General features: G+C 42.0%; 1 protein-coding gene across 9 annotated transcripts in view; it reads left to right on the forward strand.

Annotated features, from left to right (window-relative positions):
- The window catches only part of LOC137377583 (glutamate receptor 3-like), a 415021-nt gene that overhangs the window by 240160 nt on the left and 157572 nt on the right, over nucleotides 1-17289 (forward strand). For all 9 annotated transcript variants that reach the window (XM_068047365.1, XM_068047356.1, XM_068047357.1 and 6 more), the window contains exon 8: nucleotides 9392-9496. In XM_068047365.1, the coding sequence (XP_067903466.1) occupies nucleotides 9392-9496 (105 nt within the window). The remainder of the gene's footprint in view (nucleotides 1-9391; nucleotides 9497-17289) is intronic.

Consider the following 17289-nt stretch of genomic DNA (forward strand, 5'->3'; position numbering starts at 1 on the left):
TTATGTGTTTATTTGTTGCTTTATGAGTCACATACGTAGAGCAAACTTCAGCAATGGATTAATAGCTCCTAATTCCTTTTCCCATTTTTACTGTTCTCCCTACCCTCACCCTGACACCTTCCTCTTGGTTTGGTATCTTTGTCCCTCACATAGTTCCATAGGCAGGAGAACAGGAAGGAAAACTGATTCCAGGCCTTTGACAACGGTATTCTGGAAACAGCTTCTCAAAGGTACTTAGGATCAGCTAGGCTAACAAAGCCTCTGAATTTCTCTCCCTCCATGTACTTAACCTCTAAGCACAACGCCTCCCCTAGGGAGTGTCAAGGAACTTCATGTGAAAAGCAGCATAGTGGTAATATTACTGGACTAGTAATCAAGAGGCCTGGACTAATGTCCCAGATATGTGATTTTGAATCCCACATGGCATCTGAGGAATTTAAATTCAATTAATTAATAAATTTGGAATAAAATGCTAATCTCATTAGCAATAATGAAACTTACCGGATTGTTTAAAAACCCAACTGGCTCACTAATATCCTTTAGGGGAGGAAATCTGCTGTCCTTACCTGGTCTGGCCTACATGTGACTCCACAGACACAGCAATGTTATTGACTCTTAGCTTCCCTCTGACAAGTCCTATCAAGCCACTCAGTTCAAGGGCAATTAGGGATGGGCAATAACTACAGGCCTTGCTAGCGACGCTCACATCCCAAGAACTAATAATAATTTTAAAAAAGAGCATACGCAAGTTATGTCACTCCATGGCATGGCTGCAAGAAGGTGTGAATGATGTGCCTAATTAAATATACATTTCAGCATCAATGACAGTAGCAATTAGAAAGAGCCATAATCATTACTGGTGATGCCATTATGGTTTGCACTGATCCAGAGGCTACAAAGCAGGAATAATGTTAATATTCAGAAACTGGTGCCTGTACTTAAGTCCTGGCAATGTTAGAACAAGGAGAAGGAGAGGCCAACAAATTGGCTGGCACATGTGCAAACTTCTAATTGCTAGCTACACCACTGCTCAGTGATAAAGCATGTGGATGCATTAACACACCACATGGCCCACCGCTGGCATTCATTTTTACTTCAGTAAATGCTAAGCTGTCATTTGTTTATTTAAATTCAGTAGCTTTTGCTCAGCAATAAACCTGAGCCAAAGTAAATGTCATATGTTATACCTCCAGCTTAAGCTTTTAAGTTCTTATAAACACAATCCATTATATGATTTAGATAATAAAATATAATTAAAAATGAATTACTTCTTCAACATTCTTCCAAAAATACCCTTTTATCTTAAATAACATAACTTCTAATAAATTATTTTATATATTTTGTTTAAAATCTGTTTCCACTGGACAACTGGGTATACATCAGGGTAGATAATTGTCTTTCACTTCTGAATCCAAATCAAGCTGATGAGATGAAAGTTTTGTCGTCGCACTGTTAGGGTTTGATGTAAAGTGAAAGATAGGAAAGAAAGACTTACATTTATATAGCACCTTTCATGACCTCAGGACATTCCAAAGCACTTTACAGCCAATGAAGTACTTTTGAAGTGCAGTCACTGTTGTAATGTAGGAAATACAGCAGCCAATTTGCACAAAGCAAGCTCCCACAAACAACAATATGACAGCTCTGGAGTGTTAGTATTGATTTTTGTACTCAACTCCTGGAGTAGGACTTAAACCCACAATCTTCTAATTCAGAGACAAGAATACTACCAATTGTGTCACCATTGAGGTTCAAAACTGACCTTTTTAATAGCTAATGAGTTGGATAAATAAAAAAAATTAATGCAATCCTCAACAATGCAGCAATGACTTTAAGTATTATTGAGATGGATTGTGTAATTGTGTAACAGGCGACTAATCTGCAACACCTGGGCAGCAAGTTGAAAATCTACCTCATTATATGGTATTGTAGCAACAATGATATTTTGTTTGTATAGATAATTTGTGCATTTAAAGGGAATACAGCAGACCAGATTGTACAGATTCTGTTGTCGTATAAATGCAGAATAATACTTTGGCCGGGCAGGGTCAGAAGCGGGGGGTGGGGGGGGGGGGCGGGGTTATGGAGTATGGGGGTGGGGGGGAGGCGAGGCAGTGGGCCCGTCACCTCCCTGTAGCCCAACGATCTTCCCGGGGGTGAGATAGGCCGATGACAGCCTTCCCGCCCAGAGGCCAATTGAGGCCCTTAAGTGGCCTACTAAGCCAATTAGGGGCCTCTACACACCACCACTGGGATGTTACCAGCGGCAGAGGAGGGGGGCTTCGCTGTATGCGGAGAACGCCTTATAAAATGAGGCGCCCTCCCTATGGGCTTGCGGAGGTTCGTGGGAAATTTGTGGCCCAACAGAGGACTCCCACTGGGAACAACTTTATACCCTGGGACCCCCTCTCCTCCTGGACTGCACAACTACCCCGCCACCCCCCTCCCTACCTCACCAGGGCCTTCCGGACTGGCCCCAGCGACCCCACCTCACATACCTCTTCTCCAGGGTTTCAGTGCCGGGCCTGTGTCCAAGGCCTCTGCAGTACGAGCAGTGGCCACTACTCCCAGTGGTGCTGCTGATACTGCTGAGCTGCCTTCCCTCTGATTGGCCAACAGCTCTTGGAGGCAGGATCCCTGTGCCTTTCAAGTCTTTAAAGAGATGGGGATCCTGCCTCCTAAAACTTGATTCAAAAAGACTAGAGGATTGCTCTAGGGGTGGGGGAGGGGGGTATGTTGGAAGCCCCGCCTCCAGCACAAAATCCAGCCCTTTAAGTCCTGTAAATGTGTTGTGCTTCACTCCATGATTCAAAGTAAATTAAGCCTTTTAATGTACAGCATAAGTAACTTCAAAAGAACATAAATGACAGAAGGCTGGATATTAAAATTAGAAGCAATGTAGGAAAAAGGACCTTGGGAGATCTATGAATCAGTGAATTCAAACTCCAGGTTCCTGCATGTTATGACCTCCTAACTTCCTAAAATAGCTGTTGTAACTTTTTTTTAAATGAAGAGGTAATGCATATTTTAATTCAAATTGCTTGAAACTGTGAACTAAAATAATGCTGGAAATACACAACAGGCCTATCAGTATAAATATAAAATATAAATTAATATTTTGAGCCAAGATCCTTCCTCAGAATTCATATTTCAACCTTTGGAAAGGACTTGAAATGGAGATCCATCTACCTGTCTCGGATAAATATTAAAGAATATATTGCATTATTTAAGGAAGTGCAGGTGTTCTTCCGATGTCCTGGCAACAGTCCCTGTAATCAGTATGACTAGAAACAGATTGATTGGCCATTCACCTCATTGTTTGTAGGATGTTGTTAACTCAGATTGGTTGCTGTGTGTGTCTACATAACAACAGCCTTCCCTTCAGAAATAATGAATTGGCTTTTAAACATGGAAAGCCTTACAGAACAGAAGGATGCCATTTGGCCATGGTGCCTGTGCTAACTCTTATATGAAACATTTTGAGCTGTTGCAATGTGAACAGTATTATACAAATTAATGTGTATTTTTATATATTTCCAGCATTTTTTTTTTGTTTCTGTTTCGTATGTTCAACATTTGTAGTTTTTTTGGGGGGGAAACAGAGGCCTGAAACCATGAATGTTTATAAACAGCTTTGTTGAGCACAATTCAAAAGAATTTCCTTACATTCACTTTTACAGATCAAGATGAAATGGAATTTTTATTAGCCATTTTGAGTATTGACATTTCTTTGGTTATCAAATTGCATGCTGTACTTTTGTATTGAATCAGTTTTTTGGTTTCTGATGCTGAATATTACATAGTAGAATTAAAGAACAACAGAAAATGTATTTTATTCATGTTTTAATTATGCATAACCTTATTTTTCTCTGTTTTATCTTGGCAATGGTACCACAATATTGCATTCAGAATGGTATTAAAAAAAAAACTTGAAATATCTAAATAACTTAATCCAAAACAATAACTAAAAGCATTAGTTAACCAGAACAACTTTTCAATGAATTTATTATTTAAAAAGTCTCTGAACTGATAGACATCAATTACACGTAGAATCTCCTGCTTCCTGTAACAAGCTCCTTATATTTGGGTAACATTATCCTAATACTTACTCGGTGCTGATTAAATGTCGGTATTCCTTATCTTTCATCAGCTGTGGCACAGTGGTGTCACTCTTGCCTCTGAGTCAAGCGGTTGTGAGTTTAAGTCCCCTCCAGAGACTTGAGCACATAATCTAGGCTGACACTTATGGGAAGCACTTAGGGAGTGCTGCACTGTTGAAGGTGCCGTCTTTCATCTGGGACATTCAACTGAGGCCCTGTCTGTCTTTGCAGGTGGATGTAAAAGATTATGGTGTACTAATTGAAGAAGAACGGGGGAGTTGTTCCAATTATCCCTCAGCCAACATCACTAAAACAAATAATGTGGTCATTAACTTATTACTGCTTGTGAGGCCTTGCTGTGTGCAAATTGATAATTTGAGGGCCGCCCCTGCCTCAGTGAGACCGTAAACATTAAAACACGAGATATGAACCCGTCAGACCAATTAAAGAATTACACAAGATTTCACATTTTAAGACATTTGCTAGAACAACGAAACTAAAAATCAACATTAATTAAACAGTACTTTGTAAGTAGCTAATACACTAAATTACAGAGAAAGGTATTTTCCTTTAACTTATTAAAACATTTGAAAACTCCACACCACAGGCTGGATTTTACCATAGGCAGACGGACATGAAAGTCAGTGACGGACATGAAAGTCAGTGGCGAACCCGCTTCCGCCTAGCCCGTGGATCCATTCCGCATTTTATCGGTCCCCAGGCTCCAACTGCCCCGAGGTGGGACTTCCATCCGCTTGATCCACCAATCAGCGGGCCGGCAGCTCTTAGTCCCAGCAGCGCCACCAGGAGCAGTGGCCACTGCTGGGACTGCAACCCAGCCGACACCATGGATCCATGAGTGAAGGTAAGTGGCTTGCCTCACCAGGGGGATCGGTCCTTCCTTGGTGAGGCTGGAGTGATCGTTTGGGGGGAGGGGGGGCGTCTTGGGTCCTGGGGGTGGGTTGGGAGGCAGGGGCAGCCCTCAATCAGGCACCTGTGCCTGACTGCCATGTCCCCTACCCCCCACCCCGGGGCATGGAAAAGCCAGCAGCTATCACTGGGCGGCCTTTCACGTCCCCCGCACGCTCACTTGTTATGGGTAAAATACCCATGGATTGATTGGCCTTGGGTGGGCAGGCCGTCTCCCCCCCTCCGCCCGACACCGTAAACTTAGCAAGAGTGGAAGTGGCGCAAGTAGGCCTCTTGGAGCCTCCCGCTCAATTTTACGCTGCCCTCACGCCACCTTCCGACCCGCTGGGACGGCATAAAATTCAGCCCCACATTTATACATTACACAGTGTCCTCATTGAAGTGATATCTTTGCAGTTAAAAGTCCCAAACTTCCCCCAGCTGCAATGGGTTGGATCTCCCAGTTCTTCTCAAAGTCAATATCCTCTTTGCTCACCTCCTCTGAGCACTTTCGACCTGGACTTTCGAGAATAAGGCGATCTCTGGAGACCCTGTTGGTCTTTTTTCCTCTGCAAACCTCAGCTTCTGAATTAGGTTCAATTCTTCACAGCCTGTTGCAGGATCAGTGTTCTGAGAGCAGATGTTTTCTCTCTCTCTCTCTTTTGAGACTTCCACTGCCAGTCTCTGTGTCTTCCAGTCCTTCTTACAGCCTGCAGACATCTGAAAATCTGTTAAATTTATCCAGAATCAAAAGTCAGTAGTCATTTGTCTTTTTCAATATGCAGAGTCCACAGATTTGGCCACAGCAGAACCACTTGAGCCTGCCTTTGTTCCCAGGTGTTAAAAATTTCAACTTGAGTTTGCGCCTTCAGAGCCCCTGGCTCCCTGTTTATGATTTGAGAGTCCGGGAGAGTGAAACCCATTGTTCTTCAGGTGTTACAACCTTGCATTCTGCTTTCAAAATGGCCTTGATCTGGGTTTCTTGTTCGCATGGTAACCAGGATCCCTGTCTCATTTTGAGATACAGTTTGTGTGAGATCACATGTCTCCTCTAAATCCTTCTTACACTACATTAAAAAAAATCACAGTTTTTAAAAACATAATGATACTACAAACTCCAGCGTTCATAACGCTACATTACGACAGTCACCGCACTTCATTGGATGTAAAATACTTTAGGACATCCTGAGGCTGTGAAAGGTGCCAGATAAATGCAATTTCTTTACTTCAATTGGAAATTCAATGTTTGCAGCTATTTGCAACTACCACTTTTTCAACATGTTTTATGCACTTCAAAGTGAAGGATATTAATGCAGGGCAATTTTGGGCAGCCTTTGCCAGCACCGAGCACTCCATGGTTAGTTATCATCGAGTCATAGAGTGGTACAGCATAGAAACAGGCCCTTCGGCCCACCGCGTCCATATCGACCATAATGTCTATCTATACTAATCCCACCTGCCTGCATTAATTCCATATCCCTCTATGCCTTGCTCATTCAAGTACCTGTCCAGATGCCTCTTAAATGTCGCTACTGTTCCTGCCTCCACCATCTCCTCTGGCAGCTCATTCCAGATACCCACTATTCTTTGTGTGAAAAATTTTCCCCTTTGATCCCCTTTAAACCTCCTCCCTCTCACCTTAAATCTATGCCCTCTCGTTTTAGTCACCCCTACCATGGGAAACAGACTCTGGCTATCTACCCTATCTATGCCTCCAATATTTTATATACCTCTATCATGTCCCCTCTCAGTCTCCTTCGCTCCAGGGAAAACAGACCCAGCCTATCCAATCTCTCTTGATAACTCAAGCCCTCCAAACCAGGCAACATCCTTGTGAATCTCTTCTGCACCCTCTCTAGCTTAATCACATCTTTCCTGTAGTGCGGCGACCAGAACTGCACACAGTACTCCAAATGCAGCCTAACCAACGTTATGTACAACTGTAACATGACGTCCCAACTCTTGTACTCACTGTCTCAGCCGATGAAGGCAAGCATGCCATACACCTTCTTCACCACCCAGTCTACCTGTGTTGCCACTTTCAGGGAACTATGTACTTGCACCCCAAGGTCTCTCTGCTCAACAACACTTCCCAGGGCCCTGCCATTCACTGTATATGTCCTGCCCTGGTTTAACTTCCCAAAATGCATCACTTCACACTTGCGTTAAATTCCATTTGCCACTCCCTTGCCCACTTTCCCAGTTGATCTATATCCTGTTGTAACCTTAGGCAACCTTCTTCACTGTCCACTATACCACCAATTTTGGTGGTATCTGCAAACATACTAATCATGCCTCTTACATTCACATCCAAGTCATTAATATATATGACAAACAACAGAGGGCCCAGCACCGATCCCTGCGGCACCCCACTGGTCACCGGCCTCCAATCTGAAAAACAACCCTCCACTGCCACCCTCTGCCTCCTATCACCAAGCCAATTTTGTATCCAATTTGCTAGCTCACCCTGGATCCCATGTGTTCGAACCTTCTGGACCAGCCTACCATGCGGGACCTTGTCAAAGGCCTTGCTAAAGTCCATGTAGACAACGTCCATCGCCCTGCCTTCGTCAATTCTCTTGGTCACCTCCTCGAAAAATTCAATCAAATTCATGAGCCATGATTTCCCACGCACAAAGCCATACTGACTATCCCTAATCAGACCATGTCTTTCCAGATGCATATAAATCCTGTCTCTCAGAATCCCTTCCAATAACTTTCCCACCACTGATGTAAGGCTCACCACCCTGTAATAAAAACAAGAAATGCTTGGAACCACTCAGCAGGTCTGGCAGCATCTGTGGAAAGAGAAGTAGAGTTAACGTTTCTGGTCAGTGACCCTTCACCACCCTGTAGTTCCCTGGCTTATCCCTGCTGCCCTTCTTAAATAAAGGCACAACATTAGCTATCCTCCAGTCTTCTGGTACCTCACCCGTGGCTAACGATGATACAAAAATCTCTGTCAGGGCCCCAGCAATCTCCTCCCTTGCTTCCCATAGCATCCTAGGATACACCTGGTCAGGCCCTGGGGATTTATCCACCTTAATGCGCTTCAAAACCTCCAACACCTCCTCCTTTGTAATGTTGATATGCCCCAGGATATCGGTGTTCCCTTCCTTGAACTCACTAGCTTCCATGACCTTCTCCACGGTAAATACGAATGAGAAATATTCATTTAAGACCTCACCCATTTCCCGTGGCTCCACACATAGATTGCCACACTGGTCCTTAAGGGGACCTAATCTCTCCCTAGCTACTCTTTTACTCTTAATATACTAGTAGAATCTTTTAGAATTCTCCTTTATCTTATCTGCCAGGGAAATCTCATGGCCCCTTCTCGCCCTCCTAATTTCCTTCTTAAGTGTACTCCTACATCCACTATACTCCGAGGCACTCGCTCGATCCCAGCTGCCTGTACCTGACATATGCCTCCTTCTTTGTCCTGACCAGACCCTCACTATCCCTCGTCAACCAAGGATTGCAGAGTTACGCTCCCTATACTGTGCTCCAACAAAAATGCTACATCCTCAGAGGAGCATCCCCTGTGGTGTGATATGTTTCAATTCACCACACCTAATTTTGTTTCTCTGAGTGACATTCAGTTTAATGCCAGATGGGTGTCAGCATTTTCTTTAAGTGCATAAGCACACTCGGATTCAGATTAATTTTATGCAAATCCCCTATGGGCACAGATAAAAGAGCCTTCCATCCCAACAATCTGGGCTGGCTATTCAACCTAGGACTTGGAAGTGAATTGGCAGTGTCTAACCCACAAACCACCCAGTTGCCCTTTCATCCATCTGCGGTCAACTTTGTTAGATCATAAACTCTGACAAATGTAAAGCTTTATTCACACTGGAGATTGGCTGGGGAGACAGAAAGGTGTGAGGAAAGACAACGAATATTTCCTAAAGAGTGAATCCTTATATTCAGGAATGCGGCTTTATAGATAAAAAGCGAGTGTACAATATTCTGAGTCTCTAGCACTCCACATGCGTTTAAGTCCTGCTCATCAGTTCATCTCCCAAAAGGAGCAATTCTTTCATGAGATAACTGTAGCAGCATTATCTTAGAATGATGTTTTTATGACCTTAAAATCTCTGCACTGTCGGTAGAAAATTTCATTTTCAGTTCAATTTAACAAATTTAAAATGGAGCCATTCCTAACAGTGGCAACAATGATACTTAAGACAGATGCATTCTATTTTCTAATGCAGTAAAGGGCATGTCGAGTTCCAGGACCCTGACACTGTGGTGACCTTCTCCAGCATGCCCACAGGCATCTTTCATGATGTTCCAATTTGCGATTTGTTTTCCTCTGCTCAAGTGAAGCATTTTCATTATCAGTATGTCACTCTATGTTTGTTATTCTATGTGTGTAGGTACGAGGCCGAGGGCTGACTGGAAACCTACAATTTGACAACTATGGACGTAGATCAAACTACACCATCGATGTTTATGAACTAAGACCCTCTGGGCCGCGGAAGGTAGGTTAAAATAAAGCAGGTCTGTTTGTTTTGCTATCCATCAAGGATGATGTTTCTGATATTTGGATGTATTGAATTCAAAAGTTCACAGGTTTTTTTTTGGTCTGCTCTTTTTCTCTCTTATGGTCGTTGACCCATGCTGGGTCTAATTCCAGAGGTGTTCATCAGTCCCTTGCCAAAGTGACCATTATTCACTCATCTATTTGCCTGCCCTGGGAATCATAAGTGAGTCCTATGGCAAATTCTATCCCATTAGCTCTTTAAGAAAAAGATCAAAAAAAGTTGTTATTTTCTTTGCCTTGAAACCTTGAAAGTATCTTGTGTGGGCGGGCATATGCATCTGATGCTTGGTGGTTGAAATTTGTTATTCATGGCATTAAATGAATCATCATTGTGCAACATTCTTCCCCTGTGGACTTGTGCTGCACAATGGGAAGTAGAACTTTTGCTTTCTGACTAGATACACTGGCTCAGACTATTTTTTGTGTTAGAATCAGAGCTATCAGTTAACAGTGATGAATTTAGAAATGTCAGACACATTTTAATGGGGATAATATGGCCACAAAATTGGTTTCACGCTTGTTTCTGGTGCAAAGTCAGCAGCGTGTCTGAGTACTCAAAAGAGGAAATCTAAGGCTTGCTCCAAATTGGGCTTCATTTCATGGAACTGCACAGTTGCATCCTGATGCTTAATTGACACCTATCAGGTACCCAGTGCAGCTCACCAATTGGGGCCTTCTCAAAGTCAGATGGCCCGGACACCAGGTTGGCTCGCAGATAAGCCCTGGAGTGGATAGCTGGGGTGCAGGGAGGCCAACAGTGGAGAGCTACAAGCATGAATAGGCAGAAGCCCGCTGTATTGCTGTGAAATCAGGAGGAGCTCTCTGGGAGAGGATTGGTGCGGGTGATGGTTATGAGGTGCAGGAGTCTGCGCCCGGAAATTGCTCCCACAAAATGAATTTTGAGTCCAAAAAACAGTAGTGATAGTGGCCAAATTTTTTCCTGCTATGTCTTACTGAAGTTAGACATGGCGTAGTCTTTACTTTTCTGTCTCAGCATGTATTGCTCATCATACTTTCCTCCTTGTAACTTTGCTGCCAAGACGCTCAGCACTTCTTCCCTACTGCTGTTCCTACTGCAAAGCTTTCCCACACTTATTCTCTTAGGCCTGTTGCCAGTAGATCTAACTCCCCTGCTTCTTTCTTAACACATCTGCAAGGTTCTGGAAGTCATCATCGTTAACAGCAGTACAATCGAGAAGAACATAAGAAGTATTACAGAAACTTAGTTAGCCTATCACAGCTAATGAAATGGCCCCATATAAGATTCATGAATATGTTTTACTTGCGTATCCAGCTTGTTTACTAATTAAAATAGACTTAATTCTTAGCCCATGACCTTAGTTTCTATGACTACATAGACAATGGCTGTAAAGCAATTAAATGGCCTCTCAAACAAATAGTATTTCACAGACATTTGCCTTAAATGGCCTTCTGACATTCATGGAAAAAGAGTGATCACTTTGGTAAGGCAACAGTGCCCATCAAACTGTCCCTCCACAAGAGTCAAACAATGAGGAGAGGAGATGTTTTAATTGCTGTTGCGACTATTTAATCATCATCATCATTTATTCTAATGAAAAATTACAGAAGAAAATGTATTATATAAAAATCTTGGCATCAGTACTGCATTTCCAAAATGAAGGTTCTGAAATTACTCTGTGAGGTACTAGCAGGTGAACAGTTAAACAGTGGCTAGAGGAATTTCAAAAGGAGCACATTAAACATTTCTCCGGGTAATATCCACAGTATAATTTCAGGGCCCAAATATTGTACTGAATTCTATATGACTTTGTTATTGCTTCTTCTGTCTATTTTTGTAGGTTTTTCAAAAAATGTATGTGTTTAAGCACTGAGAGCTGATGAGTCATTTGGGGGAGTTCGAGGGTGAGGAGGCTGAAATAACATGACTGCTAAAACATCCTAGGTTAATGACTAATTTGCTCATGTCAATTTAAATGTTTTGCACTGTCAAGCTCTCAATTTCTCCCAAGATAAAGTACTCACTTTTAACTATTCAAATAACCAACAGTCAATAACTAAGGATGTCCAGGGTTATCTTATCATAATTCTTTCAACCATTTGACTTTAAAGCTGACTTTATATTACAACACTATTGCTGGAGATGGACTCTCCCTGCACTACCACAAAGTTCTGCTAACAGCAAACATTAGTCGGAGCCTTAGTTGTCACATTTATCTATTTGTTCTGCCAATAGTGGGGCTAAGGTTTCAGCCCAGCAATTAGAAGCAGCCATTCAGTGTTTGCATTGTTAGCCCATACAGAACTTGTACCAACATCAGACAACATCAATCAGAAACTCTATTGGCTCTAACAGTCTTATGTGAAATAAATTTAGGTAATCTTTATCTGGCTTCTGTTGCGTATAAAACTGTACTCCTTGAGACTAAGACATAGGCTGAAATAGATACTTTATTTAATATGAAACAGGTAAATGAACAATACCCAGTACCAGAGAGTACAGACTGCAAAGTCACTTAGTTTTAATATCTGCCAGTTTGAATTTCTATTAAGCACAAAATTCCCTCTTTTCTGGTGTTATTCACTTTGCTTCATTCAAATTACTGGATCATTTCATTTTTTAAGTAGAAAATATAACTTGATTATCAAGATTATTCTGAATTTCTCCTTTACATGTTAAAACTAAGCTGCTGCTCCTGAACTATTTCATTATATACAGAATCAACCAAAAAGGACCCAAACTAGCACAGTCTAAAGGATGACAAAGAAACATTGGCCCTGTCAAAAAATCATTGGCCATTGGTCCTTACCATAGGTCTGACTCATATCATCACCCCAGACACCAGTGCCAATCAAAACCTTTGGGGAGTTTCTTTGCAAGCCCAATTAAGATTTCATTAAAGAAGGATATTGCTATAGAGGAAGAACTTTCAATGCCTCCTTTTTAAACACATAAAACTCCTTTTCAGATCAGGCATTCACTGGAAAGACACTGTTAGATCGGTTGGTGAATGTCTCCATTGAATTAAAAGAGCTTGTATTCTTTTCATTGCTGGATGCTGACCAAAATCTGTCAATCATTGTGTAACCTATTGTTTGCAAAGTGCACAGCAGTAAACAACAAGCCAATGTAGGAGCGTGATCCAAACCTACAGAATCCAAACTGGTCCAAATATCTACTTTTGATCATTTTTGATACAACAAATGTCAACCACAATGAACAAGGCACAATTTATCTCTGTAAGTGTGTTGCCAATTTTTTTAACACAGCTCTGTCAATAACTGAATTGGTAAATGAACCACCTAGTGTGGAACGGAGCCATATGGATGACAAAGATCCCAGATTTGATCTCTTGCCTGTGCTGAGTTAATTGACCTTAAATGGGACATTGTTAGAAGTGATCTATTTCACCCAATGCCCCAGGGCTAGGGTGGGGAAAAATCAACCAGGGTTCCTGGCACTGATCATGATCTACTGTTCCTTGCTGTATGGTGCAAATGTCTGGGAAGTGCATGTGGTTGAAGGCAGGCAAGGGCAGGAGAAAGCTAGGCTATGATGGCTTCCCAGATTAAACAGTTTGCTGACACATACGAAATTCCCACCAAAGGAATGTGCATTCAGGAGAAGTACCAGAGAACAACCAGAGAATCATAGCCTGAGCATGAGTCAGTGCCTTAAGAAAAGATGAAAAATGTGAAAGGAAATGCTAGTGTTTTTGATTAATAGTAGATTCATTTGGTGCAGGTCACATCATTCAAGACTTAATGTTATGTTCTAATGTTATATCTAACCCTTGATTTGTTGGTAAAGATTGTTCGTCCATTTTCTTTGGAATATATCAGCCGCATTCAATCCTTCATAGTGATGGGGAAATATGTATCCAGTTCTCTGACTCTACAATGCAGGAAGGCATCCATATTCTTGCCTACCTCTTGGGTCAGGATGTTTTGCATGCAAGTCATTGGGATCACAAATAGACTTGGATAAATTTGGATTTGTCTTTGTCGATATAGATCTAGGAAATGAGAAAAAGAAATAGCATTTTCACTGGCATTACTGCAAATATGCATTGAAGCTTTATAATTGAGTGTACAATTCAGAGCCTGCTTCAAAATAAGTATGATAAGCATATGAATTGAGGAATGTCCAAATTATACATTGAGCTGTTTAGATAATGTAACATAACATGAGAACAAAGTTGATATTATATTGAGTTCCAAAACAGACCTATGCTATTCTCTGATGTGTGTGTCTGTGTGTGTGGAGTTTATATAAACTATATGGATCCATGAGATAAAAGTGAGGAAGTTACTTCTTAGCTCACCCATCGAGTAAAACCTATTTTGTACTTTAACCTAATCCACTTTGTGGGAAACTTATGGAACAGCTCAACTAAATTTTAATTTCCATTCTGCAAAATTGTTCAAAATAGGCAGCTGATCTGATTGTATCAGTTCGTCGTCTGGCAGATTAGATTAAAATTAGCCTCCTACAGTTCCCTATCCTAGCACTCAGCAGTCTAGTAAATGATTCAAAGGTCTTTGCCTACAATACCCTAATAGAAGTTCCTTTTCAATGCTAGTTACTCATTGTGCTCTGTTGTTCAACCTTCCTGTATTCCTTAAAGTACTGTTGAGGATTTACCTTTCCTGTACAATTTAGTACCATATAAACATTTGTAAAGGCCACTCTCAGTCACCCCTCTTTCAGAGGGCTGGTTTTAACTTTCATTGGAAAGGAAAGACGTGACATATAACCAACAGCCGATTCACTGCCAGTGTTTTCTATTACTACTGAAAGTCAGCCCTCAAGTTTCTCTGGTCTTCAGACTCCCGTCATTGGATCATATGATTTAAAATGTAACCATATTGCAATGCACAATATAAAATGCATGAAATTGGGCTCCATTTTATTATAGAGAGTTGGGCCATGCTGAGAGGTTAAACCAAGGCCCTGTCCACCCTCTCAAGTGGACGTAAAAGAAGAGGAGCAAGGAATCTATTCCTAGAGCCCTGGCCAATATTTATCCCTCAATCAACATCACTAAAAAATAGCTTATCTGGTCATTGTTAATTGTATATCAAATGTCTTTAATTATGTGCAGGTGGAGGGCATTTATTGGGGTTTTACTTGAACACATATAAAGAGACATTTACTGGAATAATGGCTGGGATTTTATCTGAGTGACGGGGGTCTTGGTCACTGGCTAAAGTGCCGGCAAGAGCCACGCATCACTTTTTCTGGGGAAGGCCCGCCAAATCAAGTAGCAATTAGGCACTTAAGTGGACAGCAGTGGGCCTTACCTGGGATCTAGGACCCTGGAGACGGAATTCCCGCCTGCTGAGAGGTGTTGGCCAATCAGAGGCTGGCAGCTCTTTAACTGAGCTGCACCACCGTGGAGGTGGTGGCTGCTACCGGTACTGGACTCACCGGAGGTACTGGACCCAGGCCACAGGTAAGTCAGGGTGGGAGGGGTTTTGCGGGGTGGGAGTCATGTGGGAGGAAGTTGTAGAGGGGTCGGCAGCAAGTGCAGAGGGGTGGCTCTCAGCGGGCTTCCCCCTGCCCCCTTCCCGATGCCAGTTCCCTTGTTCAGACACTAAATGCCTTTTAATGACAGACCACCAGCAACCACCCCCCCACCACCTCCCTGGAGCTGGCAAGCAACCCATACGGGTTTGCTTGGCATGGTCCCCATCCAGCGACAGGCCCGTCCACCGCTGGACTAATTCCGGTGGTGGCGAGATGAGGCCGTTAATTAGGCATTAACTGTCCACTTAAGGGCTTCAATTGGCAACAGGCTAGAAGGCCGTTCACGGGGCGGAGGCAGAAATGTGGTGCAGTCCACCTGCCACCATCCCATCTGATTTATATGCTTTCCCTGCCTCCAAAGTCGCTTCAGGGGAGAGCGTAAAATTCCCTGCAGTGTGTGGTTGAGTTAGGAGGTATATGCTTGTACAGTTTCACTCTGTAAATAAATATAAGACTGTGTAAAGATTGGCTCCAGTATTATCCTTCACCAGCTGGCTTTCTGGACTATAACAGTCATTATCACATTGCTGTTTGTGGGAGCTTGCTGTGCACAAATTGGCTGCCACATTTCCTACATTACAACAGTGACTACACTTCAAATGTATTTCATTGACGGTAAAGTACTTTGGGATGTTCTGAGGTCATGAAAGGTGTCATAGAAATACAAGTCTTTCTTTTTTATATGTATTATGTCCTATTGAATTACTTTTCTTATTACAAAATGCAACTGAAGTGGTTAGTATCCAGAGATTTCCATGATTCAAGTGATCATCAATCTGGGAATAGCTAATATTTTTTGCCTTCAATATACACTCAAGAAAGTTGGGAGCACAAATGTAATGGACTCTCCAGCAAGTACATCAGTGTATGTGTTGTTCAACTTAAAAAAAAAAGTTACGAGAGCAAACCATCTGGACTTACCAGATGGATGGTAATGAACTGTGGAATAGGATTGGAGTCAGTAGTCTTTTTTTAATTTTTAGTTTTAGATTTCTGCACTGTTTGCTCCATATGGGAAAATCTAACCTTTATATTTAATATTGAAAATCATGGGGGCAACTTTCTAACTCCGTGCTGCTGCTCAGCAGGCTCACACCTCCATGGCATAAATTGGAAATTCCGACATGTGCTGCACTCATATTCAGAAGATCATAGACAGTGCACAACACAATTTCTGATATATATTCTCAGCAGATAAGACTCCTACCGGTAGCACAAAGTTGGAAAATGACGGCTAATGTGAGAAGTTAAAGCCTCCACATTTTGTAGGAATTTAGTCTTTTAAACCAAGTGAAATGCCAAACATCAAAAAATAGAAAAAACAAATGTAAGTCACAGTGTAATATCAGGATAGTTATATCTATCTGTCTGTCTGTCTGACTCTTACATCTCTTACAAAAGCAAGGAAGTTTATGTTGAACTTGTATAAGACACTAGTTCGGCCTCAGCTGGAGTATTGATCCAATTCTGGGTGCCGCATCTTAGGAAAGACGTGAGGGCATTGGAGAGAATACAGAAAAGATTCATGAGAATGGTTCCAGGGATGAGAAATTTCAGTTAACAAGATCGATTGGAGAGTTGGGACTGTTTTCCTTGGAGAAGAGAAGGCTGAGAGGTGATTTGATAGAGGTATTCAAAATCATGAGGGGTCTGGACAGAGTAGAGAGAGAGAAACTGTTCCCACTCGCGAAAGGATCGAGAACAAGAGGGCACAGATTTGAAGTATTTGGTTAGAGAAGCAAAAGTGACACGGGGAAAAAAATTTTCACACAGCGAGTGGTTAAGGTCTGGGATGCGCTACCTGAGAGCGTGGTGGAGGCAGGTTCAATTGAAGCTTTCAAAAGGGAATTAGATAGTTATATGAAAAGGAAGAATATGCAGGGTTACAGGGAGAAGGCAGGGGAATGGAACTGAGGGAATTGCTTTTTCAGAGAGCCAGTGCGGGCACGATGGGCCGAATGGCGTCCTTCTGCACTGCAATGATTCTGTGTTCATGTGATCTACTGGCCACAAATACTCCAATACTAATGAGTCAAATGAGTGGACACAGTTTTATTGCTTATAATTCTAAGCTATAAAATAATTTACAGACTCAAGTTTCCAATATTGGTACACTCTTTGGTTAGATGTTTTTCAAAGTAACATACAGGAAAAATATAATGAGAACTAAACATGTATAGAATAATAGGCTTAAGATAGAGACCACCTAGAAAGCTTCAGAG

This window comes from Heterodontus francisci, chromosome 15, assembly GCF_036365525.1.
Source record: "Heterodontus francisci isolate sHetFra1 chromosome 15, sHetFra1.hap1, whole genome shotgun sequence".
In the NCBI taxonomy this organism is placed as follows: domain Eukaryota; kingdom Metazoa; phylum Chordata; class Chondrichthyes; order Heterodontiformes; family Heterodontidae; genus Heterodontus; species Heterodontus francisci.